The sequence below is a fragment of the Chelonoidis abingdonii genome, chromosome 8 (genome assembly GCF_003597395.2).
Source record: "Chelonoidis abingdonii isolate Lonesome George chromosome 8, CheloAbing_2.0, whole genome shotgun sequence".
NCBI classification, from domain to species: Eukaryota; Metazoa; Chordata; order Testudines; family Testudinidae; genus Chelonoidis; species Chelonoidis abingdonii.
In genome coordinates, this window is record NC_133776.1 from 100,875,338 (window position 1) to 100,901,092 (window position 25,755).

The 25,755-nt window shown below is 38.5% G+C and overlaps 1 protein-coding gene across 1 annotated transcript; it reads right to left on the reverse strand.

Annotated features, from left to right (window-relative positions):
- Positions 1 to 76: 76 nt before the first annotated feature.
- Positions 77 to 19,371, reverse strand: HTATSF1 (HIV-1 Tat specific factor 1). The gene is made up of 9 exons (XM_032773188.2): positions 18,985 to 19,371; positions 15,376 to 15,574; positions 14,988 to 15,035; positions 12,900 to 13,054; positions 11,686 to 11,849; positions 10,514 to 10,613; positions 6,431 to 6,520; positions 5,684 to 5,821; positions 77 to 5,200 (listed from the first exon to the last, which is right to left on the reverse strand). Exons 1-9 carry the CDS (start codon positions 19,162 to 19,164, stop codon positions 4,919 to 4,921), a joined length of 1,356 nt encoding a protein of 451 aa, XP_032629079.1. The 5' UTR covers positions 19,165 to 19,371; the 3' UTR covers positions 77 to 4,918.
- Positions 19,372 to 25,755: the final 6,384 nt, after the last annotated feature.

The window sequence follows — 25,755 nt, forward strand, 5'->3', positions numbered from 1 at the left end:
TGCTGCCTTAACAAAAAACTTACAGATCAAATGAGGAATTAGCCTAAAAACACTGATCAGAGAAGCAAAGACTGGCTTGTTTATAAGTTTGTTTATTAAAAAGGTAGTATAAAACACAACCCCTTTAAGAAACAAAAAAAAAAAATTCAACAAATCAAGAGCTTCTTCGATTCTGTCACCGGGCTAGAAATTATAAGTATGAAGGAATGTTTTTTTAAAAAAGTACTTCAGAAAGAATTTTAAATGGTAAATTCAATTTCACTCTAAGGGAAAAGCCAATTAGAAAAACTCAATTTATTGAAAGAATCTTACATTACTACAGTAGTATTACATAATGGGTCAGTGCAAAAATTGTAACACTAGCTGTGAAAGCCATTTTATTTCTATAACCATATTTGATAGCACTTTCAAAATACCTTAATACCAAAAACTTCAAGCCCTGCATAATCCAGCACACTCACATCAATTTAACACAACTTCCTTAATATACAAAATTTAATTTGTCATAGTAAGCGTATTCTCAAATTCAGAAAAAAAATAACTGACTCCAATGAAAAATCTAAAGCGATGTGATATCTTAGAAAGACTTTAGTCAGGTTGCAATATAGAGTTTAAGAAGTGGATACTGCTTCATTGTACTATTCAAAGGTCAGTGTAGTTTTATGAAGCATCTAATTCCTGTACACTTTAGTGAACTGGGACTAAATATTCAGAAAGTTAAATAGTTTAGCCTTGTGAATGAAATCTGGGACAAGTTTTTAGGTCAAAATGCACTGCATTTAATACATGAATGATTTTAAGCAAATTGCAATCCCTGTACAAAATGAAACATATTAAGGATTGAAATTCAGTTAAGAGTTAAGTATATCCAGCTGTATTTTAAAAGTGAAAGTCAGCAGGAGCAACAAACATTTTGATGCAAAATGAAACTAAACTATCCCTACACCTCCTCTCTTCAGACACGTACATGCAATGTGAAAAACACTTAAACCTGCTCCTTTGCAGCTTTTTTCCCCTTTTCCAGTCTAATCTTTGCATAGTACTTAATTGGTTTAGTTTTACCACCTCTTATGCACATAAGCATCTATGAATCATTAGACTATTATTCAATTATAAAATGACAGATCAGTATGATTTGGCCATTCAGTACTAATCTATTCATTATTTTGAACTTGACAATATTATCCACACTTTATATAAGTGCAAACTATTTAATATTCCCCCCCTTTGTATTTAAATTCTTTTAAATACACTCAGTGCTTTGCCACTATCTAAATCTATGAGCAAGATCTTCAGAAAGCAGGTCTTTGAATTTGAGCTACATTGATTACTGACAAATCATTCCAATTTACTGCTAGACCAGAAACAGTTGGCCTTTTCATAAGACATTATAATATATATATTAAAAAAAAAGGGTGGGGGGGGGGAGAGGGGTAACTTCTTGAAATGTTCACTTCTGCAAGACCTGTTTTTTCTGCTAACTGTAACAACTTCATAAAGGTATCCAGGCAGAAACAGCACACATCAGATTAGGAAAACGGCTTTCAAAAGCTAAGGTTTAAGGTAGGGTCTGAAAGCATGCAGTATATTGACAGCACTTTGGAATGAAACATAAGGAAAACTAGAAACCCATATTGAATCCTGATCTTGCCATCTTTACTGAATTGAGGGGATCACAGACTCAATCCTATAAAACTACTCACAAGAGCAGTCTACTTCAGTGGGACTGGTTATGTGAGAGTTTTGTAAGTCTCAGGCCATGTGACAAGACTCAAGTTTTCTGCTACTTTTGGACTGTACCCATGTAAAACTATTTTGGGGGTAGAATTGAATTTCAGACGTTTATTACTAGAGTCACTTGGCATAAAAACACTTACTAGACATCTAAAAAAATTATTAAACAATAATACATTCACAGATCAGAGTTAAGAATTCCACACTATCCACTAATTTATTGTACTGTAATATTAGAATTCATAACCATGTGCTTCAAATTCATGTTTTGTGATCGTGATTCACTATAACCAGATGGCAGACTGTAATTTCCCCTATAAGCTAATGAATTATGAAATTTTTCATAATTATTGTATACAATAAAAAGGGAAAAGTATTCTAACTTAAAACCACTATTTATATAAACACCCAACTGGAAACAGTCATTGTCTCCCCATTTGTTCTCCAATCATTATCACAATTCTTATATAGTTCATGGATAAGCTGCTGCTTTTAGAAAAAATATTTTCCCTATTTTACTGTCAAAGCATAAAAGGAAGGTGAAGAGAGATGTACCAACTTCAATGTTAAGATCTCATCGTAGACCGCTGTTTGGCTAGAAGCAGAAACAAATGGTTCAGAATTTCAGGCAGTGTCATGAAAATAATTTTTATGTTCTTAGAAATTTCTTCAAAATGCCAGTAGTTTTGTTTAGTTTTTGTTGTTGCTTTGTTTCCAGTCTGAAATGAGGAAAATTTAAAACTTACCCCACTCAAAAAAATTTCAGTAGGTAGGCAAGCCAATCAAATTTTAAATCAACTGAGAGGGAAGTTACTGTACATACATCAATTCCTTAGTTTTACATGGGTTTTTAAGCACTGTTAAATAGTCAATACTAAATTATATTTGATTTGACACTAACTGATAAAGCATTGTAGTACTGTAAAATATTCATTTAAGCATTCTCTACAGCAACTTCAATTCCCCTTTTTAATTGGTACATTGAACTGCCCAGAATGTTTTATATAATTAATTAGGACCTCTAGAAATCTAACAAAGCATGCCAGCTTGACAGGTCCAAAGCCTAGAGTTTGGGAGCTAGAACAGAGAAGCACTGAAAACAATGCCCATGGTATTAAGCTGCATGTTGCACACACAAGCTTTAAGTATTCACGTTTGTAATCATGAGAATGGTTAAGTACATACTGTACCAGCAGAAACGTTTAGAACTATATGGGCTAGAGATAATTTGAATTTGACACTATCCATAATTATATGCTAGCCAATACAGAATCCTTAAACACATCAGAAGCATTTATTTTGCTAAGGTTTATAATTCATGATGTGCTCAAAGATGGGAAAAGAATCTACTGAGATAGTGAGAATTCAGTGGTTTCCTCTCAAGGGCATAATCAACTTTAAAAAAATCACTAAAGGGTGTTTTATTTAAAATTAAATTGTCACACTAGTTTATAATTAAAGTATCCATCAATTTAATACAATGAGGAGTTACAAGTCTGATGATCTTAACTACTATTCTGTTATCTAGGTTGCTCATAAGGAAATAAAATGCAACCACAATGGCAAGTATTATTTTATACAAATTTATTGCCATAACCTACATAAACACACTGATTACCAAAAAAAAAACCTAGCTACAGTGTAGTTTTCCAGACAATTTCAAAAAAATCAAAGGTAAGTACAGTACAAATTAAGGACAACCAAGGTCCTCTATCAAAATTGAGTGCTTCCTGTTGGAAACACGAGCACTAACAACCATAATCTTTCACAACTATCTTTTTTTTTTTCAAAAGAATCCACAATTCCAGTTGGAAGTTTAAAAGGTATCCTCAAATGAACAAATAATCCAGAGCAAGTTCCAAATCTTAAACAGATATGCTGAGGAACTAGGGCCAACATTTTTAAAGAGGGTGCCTAAAGTAATGTTGTTCAAAAGTGCTCAGCATCCAAGCTGATCCACTAAAGTCACTTTTGAACTTCAAACTACTTTACACATCTAATTAAGGCGGCTAACTTTAGGCATTGTTTTGAAAATCTTTGCCTAATTGAACAAAAATGTTTGTCAATTTAATGGCTAGTAAAACAAGAAAATATAAATATGAAAGGGCAGCTAATTTTTGAAAAATATATTCCCCAATATTCGTAGTGTGTGAGACAACCTTGGGATTAAAGGTTAAAATATTTTAAATGTTATGAAGTCTTTGGTGGAAGGGGCCCCTCAGGCTGTGAACTAAACCAAAAGCATCAATCTCAAAAAAGAATATGGTTCATACTGACTCCCCACCCTACCAAAGAGAGAAAAAGCATTTCTTAGATTTAAGGCAAAAGAACCCCAAAAGCCTTATGGTCAATGTATAATTTTTACATGCTTTCTGCATATGGAAATACTTCATTCTACCATCTGAATTTAAATTGAAGATTAGAGGTCAGCTTTATTTACATAGTGTTCTGGTGTTGAAGAGTTTATGGGTGCTAATCTCCTCCAAATACTCACAACTTGTTTACATCAATGGAAGATTCAAGGAGGACATGAAACCCCCTCTGTACTGAACATTCTGATTTTAAAGTATCTTCTCACGTATCTGTGGTTCCGTGTAGGCTATGGCAAGATTTTCAGTTTTGTAGACTGACCAACAATTTCATGCTCCATGATCTGCTATTTAAAATGTCTAATATGGCAACGCATGTACAGGGTGAATGTACTGGGCCTTTCTGCAACAACTGTTCTGTAAAACTGTCAAAAGTGCTCAAGCCAGTTACTTTAATAGGAAGATATCAAGTTCCAAAAGTGTAGGGAAACTAAAGCAAACATTAAAATCAACTTTAATATCTTTGTGTATTACTAAAATGTTTTTAGATTATGTTAAATTGTTCAAACTCTGGAGTTCACATACACTTCACATTTATATAATTTAAACACTGACAAGCAAATATATGACATAAGAAGCCTGGTTAGTTCTGCTGTGCTCTTGGCAACTTGAGATATTTTGCTTGAACAATAGCCAATTAATATGAACTTTAAGATCTTCATTAACTACTGCTTTTAATAAAAATTTCAAAGCACAAGCTGATGACATCAAATATGCATATAAACACATGAACACTGTCTGTAGTCACCCTGAAGCACAGGATAAGAGAAATCCAAACATCACCCTAAAAAGCATGCTTTCATAAAATAGAGATGTTATGTATCTGTTTCATCATCACTGCCTGCAAGGCTGCTGTCTGTTGATGCAGTGCCATCTTCATTAATGCCTTCACCATTATCCTCTCTGTTATGAGCTTCGGCATTCACATCACCTTTAGATGTGCCATTATCTTTTGAAGGCTGATCTTCAGGCAGTTTCACTCTACTCGCTGCAGAATTTGAAGCAGCTGCAGTTTTCTGTTTCTCTACATCAGACTCTCCTAAAAATGACCCCCACAGCTTGAGCCTTTCCTCTCTTTCTCTTGAGGTCTCTTCCACCTGTGTATAAATAAACCTTAATTAAAATTACTACAGAAATCCAACCTTTCACTTAGTGTAAAAAAAATTAGTAGTTTACACTTGTTAAAACTATGCAACAGCTACTTTATTATAATCAGCATTGACTGCATTAATACCATGAGGTTTCACTTCAGTCAAGGCCCATTGTGCTAGTTGTTAATGTTTGTACAGCAATGAATAACTGAACAATTTACCTTCAGTGTACAATTAAGATAATTGGGGCCTTTGAAAATTGGATTAAATACAATTTTTAATAGAGCAAAAAATAGGCCTGCTAGGATCCCAAATAACTAGCATCTGCAGCTAAGCCAGGCTTAATATTTGTTCTTTGAAAAGAACATTTAAATTCCTAATTTTATTTAAATTTAGGATTTTGTTTCCTCTATTTTTAAAATTAAATTGATTCATAGTTAAAGAATTTTTAGAAATTAAAATTTTGTTTAAAAAAACAGTAAGGATTACTTGATAATCTGTTGTACCATCCCATGTTTCAGCACTTAGCTGACGACCACCAAACCACCTTCCACTGAGAGCTTGTATGCACAGATCAGCTTCCTCTGGTTCTTTAAATGAAACAGACGCCACACCATCTGGGTGTCGCTGTAAGAAAAAGACAAAACCCTATGATATACATCTCTAAACAGGAATTAAATTTTGTTCCAAAGATCTTTACTCTGCCCTTGTAAGAGATCAGGTACAGTTTTATATGCAGATATGTACAAGCTTGTTCATGTGCATATACTTTTACAATACATATCCTTCCATTCTTTTCAGATTTTGAAGCAGCACCATCTTTAGTACTTCACAATTATGGTTTTCAGCTTTAGGTTTTAAAGAAAGCTCCTTCAAATCTTTTTGTACACAGTCCAGTGTTTAAAAAAAAAGTTGAATTTAGCTATTTGCATTTTCATGGGTGCATGCTTTTCAACTTCTAATGAATCTTTCCCCAAATCTGTTGTAGAAGCTGAATATTGCATCTAGACAGAGGGGGCGCTGGAATATGCAGTTTAACCTCATTTTTGTTAAAATGGGAAGAAATTCTGAATTAAATTCAAGAACTGAAAATTTGAAAAATGAAATTAAGATTGCATGAAAAACAAATTTCAGAGAACCAGAAATCTTATATTTTAAAGGAGCATGAACATCTTGTATATTTGTTTTGAGAAGGTACAGTAATTATGACCATGCAACATAATAGAAAATACCTACATCAAATATAAGAACCTTCTTTACTTCTCCAAACTTTTCACATTCTGTCCGCAGGTCTTCCCTAATCTCATTCAGTACTAAAGGATCTTCCTGTAAAGAAATACATAAGTAGATGGATTTGTTGTAAAAATAAGCTTTTTAAACAAAAAATAAAGCTGAAAATTCCCTTAAATGTGTATAAGCTGCAGACTGGAATTTAAACTCTTATGTCCTACAGTTTAAAGGATTAATAGTGGCAATGTATTATACAGGAAAAACACCGGGTACTTTCCCTTATATAGTATGTTGCAAAATAATGACAATCCAAAATATTAAGAAATAAGCAGAGATTTGGAGCAATCATATTTTTGAACTGCTCCGCTCCAGCTCCGGGCAAAAACCTACTGGTCCGTGCTCCAGCTCCAGATTCCACTCCAGAGCCCTGGAAATAAGCATGAAGCTTTGTTCCAAACATAAGAAACAGTTTAAGTGACCACTCACAGTAGTAGCAGAAGTCAACCTCTAGGAATCAAATACTGCATTCTTTTCCAGACACCATCTCCCAAGAAAGTTTTATGACATAGAGGAAGTTCAGATATATTTTTTTCTGAACAAAAGTGACCAGGGAGGCACTGAAGGGCTTTAATGTGACCAGACATACTCACTTTTGAGATTATTTTGGTATTAAAGCCAGTCTACACATCTCTGGTTTTACTAAAATTGTGATGACATCTCAATCCCAAGAACTTCTGACTGTCCTTTTCCACTCCCAGTGTACTACTCTACGTGCTTTAAAAAGGAGCATTGTCAGGTCCTGCCTCTCAGTTACTGCTCAGCTCAGACTAAATGTGTGGTGGAAGCATAAATCTACAAGCAATTAGAAAGAAACCCTCTGAGGAATGAGTGAGATTTAGTATTGTGAAATGGGATAATATCGTGGATAAAGGAAAATTTAGTATTGGTATCAGGGAAACTTCTTGATTGAAATAGGATACAATAAAAGCCCCATTGCTAGGAACACCTAAAGCTACTTAAAAATACATTTCTAGAAATCTATTTTCTAGAAAATAGTGAAATTATTCAAGAAACCACTCTTATCAGGCAGCCTCCTATTCTTAAGAGACCATGTCAAACTATCCCCAAATGAAGTGTACACATCCTATTGTGGCCAAACCCCAGCAATATGAAGAATACGTATTACCTTCCTAATGCATGGTGCAATGTTTCTGAACATGCCCAAAACATTTAGAAAGACAAGGTGGGTGAGATGATATCTTCTATTGGATCAACTTCTGTTGCCGAAAGAGACAAGCTTTTGAGCTTACCTATAGCCTGGGACCAATACAGCTACCAGTGCAAACAAAACTACTCCAGCCACTATGAACTATACTACTTAAGAGATCACATGGCAAACTCAGACCCGATTTATGCACTTGCAGCATTCCTTTTCACATTTTTTCTCAAATTTTGGACTGTTTTTTCCAAACCAAAATCTGACTTTCTAATTTTCTGCTCCTTCCTACACTCAGTGTTTTCTGTTAGTATTTGCAATGTCTCCTACTTTAATATCATTTTTGAGCTTCTTTAATATTGTTTACTCCCTCTTCCAAATCAAGATGTTTAATTAGATTACATTTGCCACCCATCCCTTTGGCATTCCATTAGATCTTTCCATCAAGATGCACTGCTGTTTATCACTGTCCTTTGTGTATGGTCTTTCAGGCCTTGTCTTCACAGCTAAAAAGGTGAGATTTTTACCACAAGGTAACTTGCAAATTAGTTCTCAGGGTGTAAACACAACGATGACTTTGCACTTTAGTTTTACTGCAAGGTAAACCAGGTGATGTCAACACAGTGGTATAGTACTGACCTCACCTAGTTTACCACAAATGTTAGTTACTGAGAGGCTAAAAAAGCACTACCTAGCAGCGAAGACAGGACCTCAGCCAGTTTTGAACCCATGTGATGGTTTTTCAACCAAGCCATTTTGATTTAAGAGTATAAGAATCTACCTAAGTTTACTAAACTGCAAACATTAAATCTCCCTATTTCCCTTCATCCACTGAATCAAGTGATATTACGTGTTAGAACTTAAAATCCTCAGTACTTTAAGGGATTTATGCTAGCAGCCAAATCAACATTACTGGCATGTGTTCTTTTGGACAACTTATTTTTTGTAGGGGTAATTTTCTTTATTTTACTGGGGAAAAGGGAAAACCCACTTTCCTTCTGCCTCCCACTCAGTTGCCAATGGCAACCAAAAAACTGCATGCTGTTGTCAAGATTACAACAGTGAGAGTCAAGACTGCTTTCAGTCCAATGCCACAGTTTAGTTTTAATTATTTTTTTACCTCAAACCTACTGGAGGAAATGTAATACCACTACTGTATTTGTGGAATGGGTTCTCCATGGTACACAGGGATAGTTTTGGAATTTGGCATGGAAACAAATTTAATTTTGAATCCTAAACTAAAATTAGGATAGTTCAGTGAGATTTTTAAAATACAGGTCTTAAATACATGGTGCTCCTCATTAAAGGGATATAAAGTACTGTTGTAATGGACAAAATATATTTTGAAAACTGGAGCACATACCTCTAGGTTTTCAGAGTTCATTGGAGAGAGCCATAAATTTGTCTGGCATTTCAGGAGACAATTTCTGAATTAAAACATTCTCACCTTTCTCCAATCTGTCAATGTTCCTACAGCCTTTGTTTTAGCAGAGCAATTACTGCCATTAGACTAATCCTGCCCAAGCCTGAAGGTTGAGAGAATTTATCAGCATGTATAAATGTGTGTGTCTTCATACCATAAATTCACAGATAGCATAAGCTTATGGAAAAGAAAAAGTGAAGAAAAGTTATTTTTCGTGAATGTGGGTTGAACTAAGGCCTTTTCTACATGATAGTTTTGTCAGCAAAAAGGCAGCTTTTGACAACGAAACAGTGGAGGTGTACAGGCTACAGTGCTTCTCAAAATAAAACCACCTCAAGAAGAGATGCAGAGCTTTTGGCAGCAAAGTTAGATTGACGAAACATCAGTGTAGACACTGCTTTCATTATGTTGCGTAACTGGCCTCCAGGAGGTATTTCACAATTCCCACTGAGACTGCTCTGCTTGCTGTTTTGAACTCTGGTGCCCTGCATCCAGCTGCACATGCATGCGCCCTTCCCCTTGCAAAACTCCAGGAAGTTCTGAAACTGCTCAGCGTGGAGAGCTCACATAGCTACTATCCAGCTGAGCAGGCCAGCTCTCAGCAGCAAACACTGTGCCTGGATACAAGGGGGGGAAGTGGATCTCCTTGGTCTGTGGGGAGAGGCAGCTGTGAGAATACTCTGAGGGAATCACAGAATCAAAACATTAACGTGGAATCCTGCTTTCCCCAGCATTAGGACCACAGCAGCAGGCAAGCTGGGCCAGCTGCTGCTTGCAGGGGATAGACAGCTGTGCAGAGAAAGGGAGGGCAGCAGGGGCTGATGGCAGGGTGTCCTGTGTCCCCTGCTGGTTGTGTGTGGGAAGACACCAGCTGGTGCCACAACAACCTCGAGCAACCAGAACCAACAATTGCAGGGCAAGTCCTACTTAGCTCCAGCAGCCCTGGGATGAAGCATGCTCAGCGCAGATGGTATCTTCAGAGTATTTGCTACCAAAATAACAAGTTTCTATTGAGCATGTGCAAAGTATAAATTTTCATATTTTAACTTGGCCATATTTTCAAGAATTTCCATGGGGATGGCCAATGGCATCTATGATAGCAGCGAGACACACAGAGCCAAATTTCAAGCCCCTGCTACAAACCATGGAGGCATTCGAGCTTCTCAAGGAAGATGCTAAGGTTTTTAAAACAAAAACAAACAGAAAAACCACACATGGGCAAGGCAATATTTTCCCTAGCTTTGTTCTTGGAAGTAGATGAACCATATTAGCTGAAATTTTCAAAAACATTCAGGCTGAGGCAGACACTTGGCATGGAAGATTTTTGCCTGAAAAGTTAACGTTTGGCAATGTTATAAGCAACTGAAAACAGGGTCTTATAATGGTAAATGATGGATGATGTTGTCTATTGCTGCACTACCAGCTTCACCTATTATTTAGTTTTTCCTACCTCAAAATCCTTTGGGTGGAACATGTTCCTGATGATAACAACACGCTCATGTCGCTTTCGAGCTGTACCATCCTTCTTCTCAGGCCTCCAATCCAACTGTCTAATGAAATGAAGCAATAGTAAGACATTGTTGCACCTTTCTTCAGGTTCTACAAGTATTTGTTGAAAAAAATTATTAATTTGACATACAGATTTCAGTAGTGATAGCTACTTTGGTTCTAAAGAATTATTTAAAATGTTCTAGAAAACAGAATAGAAAGGTGATCAGCAAGTTAATCACTGTCCTCTAGCAAAACAACTTCAAATACCATAAACATGCATAAGAATGTCATAATACAGAGACAAGCCAAATTTAACTTCAGCAGTCAGTGAACATTCAGAAATATTCTGTAGGCTGCAGCTGAACATGGGATAAGAAAAGGAGGCAGAGACATATAACTGGGCTATTAAGTACTTTGAACAATTTAGGACAAAATATTTGAAGTCATCTAATGTTACAGTTCAGACTACGACTCACTTAAAAGAAACGTTAATAGAATACCAGCTTTAAAGTACAACAAACATCGAAAGATTCCCCAAAAGGTAGTTCACCTCCACATAAGAAATTTTTAAAAATAAAAACATTTGAATGCCTAAGGCAGATGTCCGTGTATAAACAGGCAAAAATAGAAAGCAGTGTACTTGTTCATTTACTAATTGGAACTTCATGCTAACTGCTTTAGAATTGTATGTGTAATGCAATTATTAAATTTAACTAACAGTAACATACAGGAAGCTAAACAGTCCTGTCTCCTTACAGGATCAACGTTAATCACAAGAGATTAAAGTGACTCTACGGGTTCTGTAGATTCAATAACTCAGGAAGAGAAACTTCCATCACGTTTAAAGAAATAAAACCACACACCAACACTTTCTGCCTCTCAGCTGTAACACTCCGTCCAGAAGAAAGTAATGGAAGTCTTTGGTTTTCTATGGACTCCAACCAAACATGACAATCCAAGGGACTTTCAAGTTGCCAGCATTTAATTTATATTCCTCACCCATCCCAATGAAATAACTCTAAACCTAATCTTTGATCTTTCATGGGTGGTATAACATTGAATAAATGACTATGAAAAACTGTTTTAGCTAAGACATTTAGAAAAAACATTTTACTGAAAGAAGTTACAAACTTTTGTTGTTGAGACAGCCTCTTCTTGTAGTCTTTGCATTTCTTCTTCTTTTTGCTTGCATCATACTCCCCCTTTAGTTGAAACTTTGCTACTTCAACGTGCAATTTGTAGCCTCTAATATCATCCTCATCCAGAAGTCTTAATGCAAGCTCAACTGATTCTCGCTATTTGGAGATAAATCAAACTATAGTAAGCCTTAAAACAAGCATATAAATGAGAAGGGTTTGATTAAAAAATTAAAAATGAATTCCTCTACAACCAAAGCTTGAACTGGTTTACAAAAATTAATGTTAAAAAAGGGGCTACACTTTTAGTATTGCTTGACTCTGGCCCAAAAAAAACACATTTCACCAGTGTACTTAACAGACTCACCCTCCCCCCCTCAACTGCAGTTCACCAAGTCACCACTTCTCTTCATTCCAATTGTTTCTAAAAACTGAACTATGACAGTTCCAGTGAGCTATAATAATTATAGGGAAAAATTTAAAGAGATAAAATTTTCAAAAAGACCTAAGTTCCACTTTCAAAAGGGATAGACTCAGGAGCTTAAGCCTCCTTGAAAGTCAGTTGGAAAGATCCTCATGGTTAAATACCTCAGTCAGTGTTTTGCAGCCTGCATTCTGAAAATACAAATCATTAACAGAATTCAGAAAAACTATCGTGACAATACTATGGCCATAATGTTGTGATGCAGCTTTTCTGAATTCTGCCCCCGTGTATTAATTATTTAATATTTGTAGTGCATAGAATCCTGCTGGGGAAGACACTGTACAGACATAACAAAAGATGGTCCCTAACCCAAAGCGCTTGCAATTAAGTAAAATGAGTGAAAATAGGTGCATACAATGGACTGTGAGGGAAGAAGGTAAAGATTGTGAACAACTTTATGATCAGTGGTCATTTTAAGGCATCAAAATGCCCACTCAGAGCCCTCTATCAGCAACATCTAATAAAAACCAACAGTGGTTGGTAAGTGTCAGAAAAGTGTTGTAGCCAAGCTGGTCCCAGGATATTAGAGAGAGACGGTGAGTGAGGTAGTATCTTTTATTTGACCAACTTCTGTTGGTGAAAGAGAGAAGCTTTTGAGCTAGAGAGAGCTCTCCATGTCGGAGAAAAGTTGCAGCCTTTCATATCTGACAATAAAGAACTACTTTGTCGTGAAGCAGAGCCAACAAAAAAAAAAAAAGTAATATTACGCTGAGTACACTACTGACCTTGAGATAACAACAGAGGCCATCTCCCTTAAGATTTCCTTGCTTGTCTTTATAAAGTTTAATTTTATGTTCTTCTGTCTGAGGATCTCGCATAATGATACCACACTTTGACATAACTTGTATAAACTCATCCTTTGTAATGTCTGGAGGCAAACCTGCAAAGTAAATTCAACCATATAAATCTAGAATGTATTTATATAGTGAATTCCAAATCCACTTTTTCCACCACCACCAAGAGGAAACAAGAATGAATCAATCATAAAATGAAAAATACCTGTCAGTGCAATGTTCTGGGTAAGATTTTACATGCACAAAAATAAATTTATTTTTGTTAACTAATTTAGTTTTGAGAATGTTTTATTTCCTGTTAATTGAATGTTTGGTAATCTTTTTGCTTTTTAAGCAAGTGAATTGTGGAAATGTTATGGTTTCTGTAGTAACCATTAACTACATCCACAGATCAGAAAACTCAGAAAATTCTCTGTTGCATTAAGTGTTTTTGGACTTAGTTTCCTTAATATCCCAAAACAATGACACAGCAAACACATTAACCAATGTGCATATAAATATATTAACCTAGGGGTTGGCAACCTTTCAGAAGTGGTGTGCCGAGTCTTCATTTATTCTTTCTTATTTAAGGTTTCGCATGCCAGTAATACACTTTAACATTTTTAGAAGATCTTTCTATAAGTCTATAATATATAACTAAACTATTGTTGTATGTAAAGTAAATAAGGTTTTTAAAATGTTTTAGAAGCTTCACTGAAAATTAGATTAAAATGCAGAGCCCCCCAGACTGGTGGCCAGGACCCGGGCAGTGTGAGTGCCATTGAAAAATCAGCTTGCGTGCCGCCTTCGGTACCCGTGCCATAGGTTGCCTACCCCTGTATTAACCAATGCACAGTTTTTTTCATGGTGCACACATTTAGGTATCTACACCTTAACTGGGACAAAGTTAGACACTGCATATCCGACACATTGGCCATTTTTACTATTTTTTCTAATTTAGTACCACATGCCTTCATTTAAGGCTTTGTACATACCAAAGTTTGAATTTTTTTAAACAAATGAGTTATTTGAGCAGAAGAAAAACAGCATTTGAAATATTTTTAAATTATGAAAAATTCCTGAGGTAGCTAAGCCTAGAGAAAGGAGAGTTCCATGTTTTAAGATATGCTGCTTCACGGTATGTTTTTCTTGTGCTCATGTAACTCAAAAAACAGGCAGTTGTATTACCTTTTCAAACAAATTCATCTTTGGGCTAAGAACAAGCATGAGAAGGTGCAAAAGATATAATGTAGTTTCACAAATACTGTATTGCTGTAAAATTGTCTTTCCTTCCCCTATTTATTCTGTTTTTTGCCTCCATTGGCTCAGAGGGGTGTAAACATTATCTTGTCCTAGTCTAGACCAGAGGTTCTCAACCTTTTTCTTTCTGGGCCCCCCACCCCCAACATACTATAAAAACTCCACAGCCCAGCTGTGCCAGTTTTAGAGAGCAGCAAGCAGGGTAACTGCCTAGGGCCCTCTGCCACAGGGCCCCCCGCAAAGCTGCATTGCTCAGACTTTGGCTTCATCCTCATGCAGTGGGACTTGGCTTTCTGCTGAGGACCCCAGTGAGTCTAATGCTGGCCCTAATTGGCAGATGTCCTGAAATCTGTTCACAGTCCTCTAGGGACCCCCGGTTGAGAACTACTGGTCTAGATCAATGATTCATGAATTGTGTCCATGTACCACCGCAACCTACGAAGCACTTGCTGGTGGTTCTTGGAGTACTGGCTGGCCACACTGGGCTCTCTCCCCCGGTTTCAGCCAGCTAAATTGTATTTAAATAGGTAAATTTATTCAACACTTTCCTAGTACTACTTTTCCATCTCAGCAACTGCTGTAGTTGTCATAGGGATGTTATACAATCATAAATGTGAGCATAAGTAGGCTGTGCAATTATGAAGGTGAGAAGAGGGAGTCAATCAGTGAGACAATGTCCTAAAATGAGATCCACACTATTAAGTGTTCTGGAGCAGACTTATTTATATAAATTGCTTAACACACCTTTGGCACTATATTTAAAAAAAAGTGATGACTTACCCGTCACATACACATTTGTGTTTTTGTCGTCTTCAACATGAAACCATCCTAAAAACAGAATCATAATTGTAAAAGTTGTGCTAAACCCCTAGAACAGGATTTTAAACATTAAGCTCTCATTTACCAATTTCACTAACTAAATTTCCAAGAAGCTTCCACTTAACCCTAGAGAGCTCAGAACACTGTTAGTAATTTGATGATATTTCATATTAGAAATATAGGTTTCTAGAACCTAGTAAGTGCTATGCAATTTCAGAAGTGTTTCAAGAATTTTCAGAACAGATGCCTGAGCATCTGTACTGTGCATAATACTAATGCACAATTAGATTTGCTCATTTTTTCTTAAATATTGTACATTTTCCAGCTTATGCAAAATGGAGACCCTTACCTGCATCAAGTTTTCTTTTTTCTCCTTTTTGTTTAGAATCTGTTTGTTGGGATGCTTTTTTATTTGTCGACTGCTGTGGTCCTGCTGTCCTAGAATCCACAGCTGGCTTACTTTCAGTCTTTGAAGCAGAGGAACTGTCTAAACTATCTGTAGGGAAGCCATAGTTAGCATGATATGTTGCCAGGAAGTCTTCAGTCACCTAGAAAAGGAATGTTAGATATTAATCTATAATAGAGTTCAAAGATAAACCCCAGGGCACAATTACAAGTTTACTGGTGGTGAATTTCTGAAGATAACTACGAAAACAGTAATCCAGATGCCTTCACCTACAGAGGACAATATAAAGACCAAATGGACACTGCAGTTGAAAATTTACAAATACCAGATATTAGTAAAGCCATACTGAGAAGTCTGCACACGCTATTCAGTAACTTTTTTCTATAACTGACTATTAAATTGACTGACAATGGGGACCTCTGTCTTCTTGAAGAAAGATTTTCAAACAAGACCAATTGATGTTAATAGATAGTGTAAATCTTAGTATAGGCAATATGCACTAATACACGATTAAGTCAAAGATCATAATCTTTGGCTAAGACTATTACCCAAATGTTAGCTATTTCCCTCCCAACCAAACCTCCCTGTAGAGTGTATGAGCAGTGTCTAAATTTGTCTTTCACACAAAAATTTACTATATTAAATTAGAAGCAAAACTTACAATATCTTATTTGTTGCTAGACAAGTATTAGTACAAGGTTTTTACAAACCATTTGCAGTACTGTATAGTTGTAACAGGATAAGAAAACATACTAGTTGAAGTTTAGTTTGACATTTTAGTGTCACAAAATGGTTACAACCTCTCATTGTTTAAACCAACTTTTCCACTGTCAATATGGTTAACTTTTCAGACAGCCTCTTCAAAGATGAGAACTCAGCTTTGTAAGAAAAGGTTAGGTTTTCCTGAACTAACCTATATGTTAGAAGTTTCATCTGTGTTCAAAAATACAAAAGTGAGATAGTAGGGATTCTGAATAACTTCATGCTTGCATGATAACTGGTAACTAATTAAATCACTACAGCCTACCTGAACTTTTATATAGATTATTTGGGTCTCAACATAAAGGTTTTGTTTGGAAAACTCTTATCTTAACAAGGACATGCCTATGGTAAAGAAAGAGATGCAGAATTGTCAATTTTCAGAGTAGCAACAGTGTTAGTCTGTATCCACAAAAAGAACAGGAGTACTTGTGTCACCTCAGAGACTAACAAATTTATTTGAGCATAAGCTTTCAAGGGCTACAGCCCACTTCATCGGATGCATGTAGTGGAAAATACAGTAGGAAATTGTCAATGACAGTCATCTTTCTCCAACACAGAATTAATCTTAATATAAAGTCTTCTGGAGTTTAGTAATTTGCCAAATTGCTGCAGAACCATATAACACTAAATTCCAGTGTTTAGAAATCACTAGTATATCACAAGTGCAAGAGTTTGGTTACACAATAGAAAGTCTGTCCATCTAAAAAGGCCCAGGCCTAATTTAGGAGGGATGCATTGACCTTTGAAGAATCTTATATTAATGTGTCACGAGACTCCTCGTTCACAAAGACTAACAGATTTATTTGGGAATATGGTTTCATGGGTAAAAAACCCACTTGTACCCCTCTCACATTACGGTTATCCGCACTATATTTGGCTCCAGCCAATCTCAACAGCTCATGACTTTCACGGGTGCTGAATTTTATCTTAAAGTGTTTTTTAAAATTGTTTTGAATTTTTCAGTGAATAGTTAAGAGTTTTGTTTATCAAATAACGTAATGAATCAATACCTCTAACCAGTTGTCCTGCAGCAGCATAATTTTTAGATTTGAGTGGGAAGAAAAATGTTCCAACAAAATGAACTTAAAATTACTTCTGAATACATTACCAACTTTGTTTTATTTCTTGAAACTGGACTGGTTGCTAGTGCAAAACAATTTTTGTTAAAGGGATTATTAATAAAAAATCTCAGTGGAATATTAATATATTTGATATTCCATTTACCCAAGGCCAGCTGAGACATATTATCCAAACCAGGAAGATAAAAGGAAAACAACTGTTGCTAGGACTGATCTTCTGGAATATTAAGCGGACAACTTCATTATAATACCAGCCATGAACATAATAGCAGCTACTGTACTCCAAGAGTGAATTTTCAAGCTGTGAAAGGTTCCAATCAAAACATTAAAAACCTAAATCCTCTCTCCCCAGCACAGGCAAGTACAAATTCTCACACAATTATCAGAGGAGTAGGCATGTTAGTCTGGATCTGTAAAAGCAGCAAAGAGTCCTGTGGCACCTTATAGACTAAAACGAAAGCTCATGCTCCAAAGTCTATAAGGTGCCACAGAATTCTTTGCTGCTCTCACACAATAGCTTACCAATGGCCCTGAATCCTGTTCTGGTGGAACATTAAGAGATCATTATTTCAATGCACATCTAGTCATCAGGTTCATTTAGGGAAAGCACAAACCATGAGCAAAAGAGTACTGGAAGATATACTTATCTCTTAAGAAATCAAAAAACTTAAAATGATTAGGTATGATCCACACACACAAAAAAATGGGAAAGCATATCAGACTTCAGACACAGACCTATGGTTACGTCATGACTATGGAGAAAACTCCATATGCGTGCTCTATGAAAGGGTGGGAAGTTGCTTGCAAATTACTGACCCACCATATAATCCCCTATCCCTAATGTCTGCATCTGTACAGCAGCAGAAATTCTGATCAAGTGTGAATTCAGCCAGTCACCTGAGCTATTCTCATAACTGGGTGGCACAAGGATTAACTCCTCCTGTATTTAATTAGCTCTTAATGCTATCAAAACCCAGGGTTGTGAGTTCAATCCTTGAGGGGGCCTCTTAGGGATGTGGGGCAAAATCAGTACTTGGTCCCGCGAGTGAAGGCAGTGGGCTGGACACAATGACCTTTCAGGGTCCCTTCCAGTTCTATGAGACAAGTATATCTCCATATATTATCTTCCCACAGCTCTTTGGGAAGGCTTATCCCACAATATATAATAAATGTGTATTACTCCAGAAATTTCTGAAACTTGTAAAAACACTGCTGCAGATTGATGCTGAAACAAAAATCATCTGCAAAGGCAGACTTCAAGGAAGCCCTAAGAACTTTCAGAGCCTTTTGCCGCCCCCTCCCCGCATATTAGTTATCACCCAGATATCAAACACCCTTAATGTTATACCAGGCAGCACCGCGGGCAAGAGAAAGCTGTGACAGAGAAATGCTGAGACACCTGGGGGCGAGGGAGGACTAAATTAAACATGATCTTGCAATAAGATATAGCAGCTAAAGAAGGCCAATGCTTTCTTGTGCGGCAAAGGCAGCAGCCCCCTCCGCCGTGACACGCCAGCCCCTCTGCGGCTCCGGTGTGTCTGCCCCTGCGCCCGGCCTGGAGCCCCGCTCCCGAACGGCATTAGCCAACGGGAAAGACACAGAGGGAACCAGGGGCACCCGAAGCGGCTGCTACCCTCACGCCCCAGCCCCGGCGCCCCGCCCCCCGGGAGGCCCTGGCCAGTGCGAGCCACCGCCCCCCGGCCCGCCTTACCTTAGGGAACCAGGCCTTCTTTTCTCGGTCCCACTCGTAGGCCGTCCCATCCGCCGGGTCCACGTAGGTGAAGGGGTCGGGCTCGCCCTCGCCGCTGCGGCGGGCCTCGTACAGCTGCTGGAGCCGCAGCTGCTGGTAGAACTCCTCGTTCCCGTCCGAGCCGCCGCCGCCGCCGCTCATCGTGCACGCGGGGCTCGGCGCCGCCGCCGCCGCGGATCGCTCCGAAGCCTCGCGAGCAACGAGCCCCTGCCTCCCCTCAGGGAGGCAGCCGCTACCCACCGAGCCCTGTTTATTTGCCGCCCGGCCCGGGTCTCAATGCGCAAGAGCGGAAGTGACCTCTCTGCCGCCAGCCTGCCCCACCCCGGAAGAGACGGGATGGGAAGAACCATTCTGAGACAGTGTGGGTGGGTATGGGTAGGGAATGGACGTGCCCAACGGGCAAGGGCTGGTCCAGCACGTGGTCAGCTGCGGGCCAATGAGAGGCACAGAGAGAGCGATGGCCCCTTCTGGGGAGCTGGCGGGCCGTGGCTTCTTTTCCCGCCTGGGGCGTGGCCTAGCGCCGCCTTTCCTCAAGGGCGGGGCCTGGGAAGGTTCTAGATTGGTCCCAAGCCAGCTCAGGGCCTAGGCGTACGTGCTTTCCTGGGGGAGCCCCCCCCAAGCAGGGCCCCTTTCCCAGCCAGCTGCCCCAGGCGTGACCCAGTGCATGTTGTGGTGCTGCTTGGGGCACGAGGGAGGGTGGCCAGGCCAAACCAAACCACTGGGCAGCGAGGCCTAGAGCAGGGAGCTGGGCGCAGCCCTGCGGGACCCGCTGCTGCTGTGGGGCAAAGGGGGGGGTGAGCTGTCCAGCCCCTTTGCTCCCCAGGGCTTCCCTTTTGGGCAGGAGCAGAGCAGAGGGTGTAAATGGGTAACGGTGGGGTGCAAAACAAGGCAAAGTGCAGCTGGTGGGTTGCCTTAATGAAAGATGGGGGAACCACTGACCTGGTGTCATGCTCCATTCAGCTTTGGGAAAGGGGCCCTCGAACCTGCTCAGGGCAGGCAAACCCTTCCTCTCACACCGGAGGTCCCTTGCACACTGTCCTCCTCTGGTCCTTGTTCTGCGTGGCATCAGCTCACCAGAGTCTGCCCTGCCACAGGGACTTTGAACACAGTCCATTTCCTTTGTCACTCTCGGGCCCCATTGCCGCAGTTTATGTCCTAATCCCTTGTGGGCCATCATCTTGGCCTGGCTATGCTGTCACATCTTGGCCTGGCATGCCTAGTGGTGATGTCTTGATGTTCTTGAGATGCCATTGTGCTGCTGTCATTGCTGATGTGCCATGATAACCGTTTATCTTGTGCACTTTGGCAGCACAATTTGCAAAGTTTTTCTGAATGATAGCAGCAGCACACTGCCCCCTTAGCGAGTCCTCAGCAAGAATCTCTCCAATCATGCAGCAGAAGCATATGCTGTTGGGCAATAGACTTGTGCAGCTGGTTTAGCTCGAAGGATGCTAGCTAGTCCCATCAAAATCAAGACTAGCCTTCACATGTCTCTCATTCATACCTGCCTGATGTTCATTTCAAAGGATAGCAGAGGCCATCTCACTTCTCACTAAGATAAGAAAGACACTGTCATTTTATCAGTCTTCATTTATACTCTTAATATGGAAATGTGTTTTGTGTATGCTGTCACATTTATGCAGAAAATGGCAATGCATTCTGATTAGGTCTTCAGTGTATCTGGTATCAAGTATCAGGGGGTAGCCGTGTCAGTCTGTATCCACAAAAACAACAAGGAGTCCCAGTAGCAACTTAAAGACTAACAGATTTATTTGGGCATAAGATTTCTTGGGTAAAAAACCTCACTTCAGATGCGTGGAGTGAAAGTTACAGATGCAGGCATTATATAATGACACATGAAGAGAAGGGAGTTACTTCACAAGTGGAGAACCAGTGCTGACAGGGCCAATTTGATCAGGATGGTTGTAGTCCACTCCCAGTAACAGATGAGGAGGTGTCAATTCAGCAGAACTAAAATTCATTTGCAAATTTAACACCATTAATTTGGGCTTGAATAGGGACTGGGGGTGGCTGGCTTATTACAAAAGCAGCTTTGCCTCTCCTGGAATTGACACCTCCGTATCTATTATTGGGAGTGTCCAGCCCCCAATCAGAAGGGAGAGAGACATACTCTCCACCCAAGAGAGGTGACAGCTGGGAGCCAGAAGTCTAAAAGTAAGTGTCCTTGCTGGACCATGGAGGGGGAATACAGATGCAGTTGCCCTAAACTGTGACCAAATCACCTAGTGATTTTCAGAAGATGATCAGACTTTTTGAGTTGCAAGTATGTTTATTTGCAAAAGAATATGAATAGAAAAGTTTCTTTTTATGTGCATTATAGAAAGCATATTATATAGACTTTTTTTTGTTATATGAATTTTGGCTTAGGACTACAAAACTGAAGTATTTATACAACTTATTTGAACTCTCTTTCTAAATGAAAACTTAGTTGAACAAATCCATACAGATTGGCAACTGTTGATTGCTGCAATTGCAAAACAAACTTTTTACCCTACAGTGGGAAGGATATGCAGTCTAGAAGCTTTTTGGAAATCAGTATTCTAGGAACAAATATATCTTTACTGTCGTATACACTGGAATGGTAGTAAAATCAAAGTAAAGCTCTGAGGAGAGACAGAGATCAGTTAACAGACTGTCATATAAGAATGCTACTGCTATAAATATAGACTTTAAGTATTCTCTGGCTGGTATACAGAGAACATCCAATGTGTAGTTAGTGACATCATCTTCCATCTTTCACGAATTTTCTTTTGGCAGAGCTATGATAATAGTGGTCCAAAGATAGTTTGTAAGTGATTGTAAAAACAGACAGCTTGAGAGGCATTTGAGTTACTTTTGTTTCAAAGTTCCAAGATTAACATCAATTTTTTAATTAACCTAAATTTTATTTTCATATCTTTGAATAAAAACATCAACACATATGCCAGGAAAAGCAGTTTCTATGGAGCAGTGGTTCCCAAACTTGTTCTACTGCTTGTACAGGGAAAGCCCCTGGTGGGCCGAGCCAGTTTGTTTACCTGCAGCCTCCGCAGGTTTGGCCGATCGCGGCGTCCACTGGCTGTAGTTCGCTGCACCAGACCAATGGGAGCTGCTGGAAGTGGTGGCCAGTACGTCCCTTGGCCCACGCTGCTTCCAGCAGCTCCCATTGGCCTGGAGCAGTGAACTGCAGCCACTGGGAGCCGCGATCGGTCGAACCTATGGACGGGGCAGGTAAACAAACCCGCTCGGCCCGCCAGGGGCTTTCCCTGCACAAACGGCAGAACGAGTTTGGAAACCTCTGCCATGGAGTGTTGTTTTAATCCAGGAAGCTCAGCATAGCCTAAATTAGAGGGTTGAGGGAAGAACTATAATGATCCAGTTAAGGGAATTTGACATCTGCTGATCCAGATTATGACTTCAATTAAACTGGTGAAAGTGTAGAGTCACTGATCAGATTATTGTAAGCATTTACAAAAACTGATTCTGATGTTTGTTTGGAGGCAGAGGGGAAACAACATCAATACTAAGTAATGTCTCTGAATGCTGTAAAGAGAATACAGCTTACATTTTATACTGCTTTGATTGTTTTGTCAGATCTGTGTGTAACAGTTTCCTGTATCTGTATCTTTGGCAAATATAGTAGTATTTATGGAGGACTGGAGGACTTGGAGAGTGGTAATGAGTTAATAGAGCTTTCCACCTCAGGGCAGAGTAGGAGACCATCCCAGATCATTGAGTCTGATTCTCAGAGGGACTGAGCAATATACATTGCTGGTACTCAGCATTTCGTAAAGTCGGGCACTACATGTCCAAAAGATACCATCAAGCGCCTGACCTGTTTACTGGAAACTGAACTGACACTAGATAAATGTCCACATCAGAGCACCACCCCACATCTGACACTAATTAGCACCACTGTTGTCAATTTCAGTATAGAGACCGAGCATTAAATAAGGGTGGAAAACAAACTATCCTCTCACACATAAACATGGTTCCTTCAGGTTGAAGCTTAGGCCTGCTGGCCAGGCAGTGTGAGGAATGCTTGCCCTGCTCTCTGTGATGTAATCAGTCAATGAATAATTAAAGGACTTCAGTCTCTAGACCTAACGGTACATTTTTTAAGAGCATTAAATGTGAAGTTTTAAATTCCTCTTCATCTATGACTTGGTACAAACTTCTATTTATTTACTTTATTAGTTTATCTTGCACTCCTTCTGACTGTCCAGCACAGGTTTCCTGGCTGTTTTTAATTGGACAAAACAAACAGCGTATTTTCTGCTGAAACTGCAGCCTGCAAACAACTTAGCCAACATACAGGAGGTATAAGTAAGAAACATATTTTCCATGTTAGTCCCCATTTTTAATCATACGTGACTGTTCTGTTTAAACAAAATAAATATTGGCTAGCATTGAGCATCTAAATGATATGTATTACAGTATTTTTACTATTAGGATTACAACATTTTATGATGTGTGGCATACTTTTCAAGGAAATGAAAGCCAAAACACAATTGGTTTTTCAGTTGTCACGTGCTGTTTCAGAAGATTGCGATGTTCCTTCTTGTATTTTGTCTGATTAATTTCCATGCAGTTGTCTGTTCTCACATATATTCTAAAATAATTGAATAAAATGAAACCATTTGTAATTTATTAGTAATTTCCACGGAGTTGGATTATTTATTGAATGCAGGACATTATCCGTATCATATCTGTTACGGCTGTAAAACATCCACTGGCTCACTATATGTAGTGATGATGTCCAGTGATGATAAACTGCAGAACCATGTGATAAATTGGCTGACAGTGTAACCAGCCCAATAATCTGTCTCTACTGAGATTACTTCTTACACTTCCAACTGCACAGCAAATTCAAAGAGATACCACTTAAAAATGTGTGGTTTGGTTTTGTTTTCCCCCCTTTCCCCAAACATGGATTTCCTCTGTCCTGGCCCAAGACACAGGACACACACTATTAAGTTTTGGAGCAATGATGGGTTTAAAATCCAATATCTTGAATCGTCTGGGATAATTTACAGTGGAACACGGTACTTTTTACTAGCTCATGATATAGCAAATTGCAAATTGCTACATTATTATATATAGAAAAGCTGTTTTAGAGGTTTCAGAAATCTGTTATAAATTTTCCTTCTCACAGACTGCGGTTGGATTTATTGTACTAATGGTGTTTCACTTTACAAGCAGAAACATATTAAAATAGTATCAATAAATTGTTTTTAAAACTCTCTAAAATAATTAAATTAAATTAAATTAAAATCTGTGATATTAAACAATAGCCTGAGAATATATTGTGATATAAGGTTTGATTTTTGAATGACCTATTGAATTCGTAAGTACTCCAGCCATCCTAAACTCATTTAAATAAAATTTTACAACACACTACACATTCAAGTATACACACACATATGTATGTTAAATGTGAAATATATAGTATAATGCATTGATTAGTTTATTTACCTAATCATCTCTAGAAGATATCAGATGTCCTTGTGTGCTAACTCTTGCACTTCGATCTCCTGGTGAGCTGATAGCAGCCAAAGGTGGAGTGAAGAGAGCGAGAAAATTTTTATGTTTTATTGAAGGGAGTTTCAGAGAGTCAGTATCTTACAACAATGTTTGCATCATGGCATTGCATCAATATGTGATGGGGCTGTGCCACCTCAAACCAGCATCATACTACAAAGCAATGTTAGGATGTTGCACCATGATAGTTTGATGGCTGGCTGTGACTCCGTTCATTGATAAAAGGGGTTCCCAGCTCTTCAGAGTTGATTATTAGTGCTCTGAATGTGACAGTTAGTAAAAATATAGTGTGAATTCTGGCTCCAGTGAAGTGACTTGTCATTTCCTTCAATGGGGCCTCAGGATTTCACCGTTTAGTAATCAGACAGAGAATTCAGAAGAATATATTTTAAGGGAAAATGCCTTTGGGCAAATCTAAATGGCCACTCTTGAGTTTGCAGAGAGGTACTCTGGGTTGTGCCTTACCCTAGGGCTGATCTTGTAGTCCTTAAGATTCCACATAAGATTCCAATTACACTCAATGGCAGTCTTAGCTGCATAAAAATGACAGGATCAGGGCCATTTTGTTAAAAATTCAGGCCGATACTGTCCATGTTCACAAAGAAAATGGCTTCCATGAAATAACTTACCATTCTGCTGAATAGAGCATCTGCTGCAGAGCCAAGAATCATCCACTGCATAGAGCTTGTATTCTTTTTAATAAGTACCAGTGATTGAAATGTACAAATGCTTTAGCTGTGTGCAACTTTAGTTTATTCTTTAATTGTAGTATGCTTAGCAGAAATACATTACTGTCAGCAGGCAGCCCATGTTAATCTACTTACAGTAAAATAAGACTCTTTTCTCAGAAACATAAGGAAAAAAAATTAAAAATTGGTGATTTTTATGAAATAACTTTAGCATTTCTGTTTGCCAGAGATTCAGCTTCTTACAATATATGCATGCTTTGGTATGATTTGCTTTGCTTTTCTGAATGAAAGGTAGTTTCAGTCCCAAGCCAGTATCTTACACGATGATAAGCACAAATTGAAATACTGATAATATTCATGTTAGCAACAGTTCTTTTAACAATGTCTACACTTTTACTCATTCCAGGAGGTAACGTTTACAACACCTAAAAAGCAGTCATATTGTAATGATTGTCATTTTTAAAAACTTTTTGGTTTAAACATAACATAATATTTTTAAAAT

Bases quoted from the DNA above. Each gene is read 5' to 3' on its own strand.
- HTATSF1 (XM_032773188.2), bottom strand. From the start codon at position 19,164: ATGAGCGGCGGCGGCGGCGGCTCGGACGGGAACGAGGAGTTCTACCAG. The intron at 6,521-10,513 runs GTAGGAAAAACT...ATTTCTTTACAG, and splicing joins TCCACCCAAAGGATTTTGAG to GAAGATCCTTTAGTACTGAA. The intron at 5,201-5,683 runs GTAATCCTTACT...ATTTATACACAG, and splicing joins ATGGTACAACAGATTATCAA to GTGGAAGAGACCTCAAGAGA.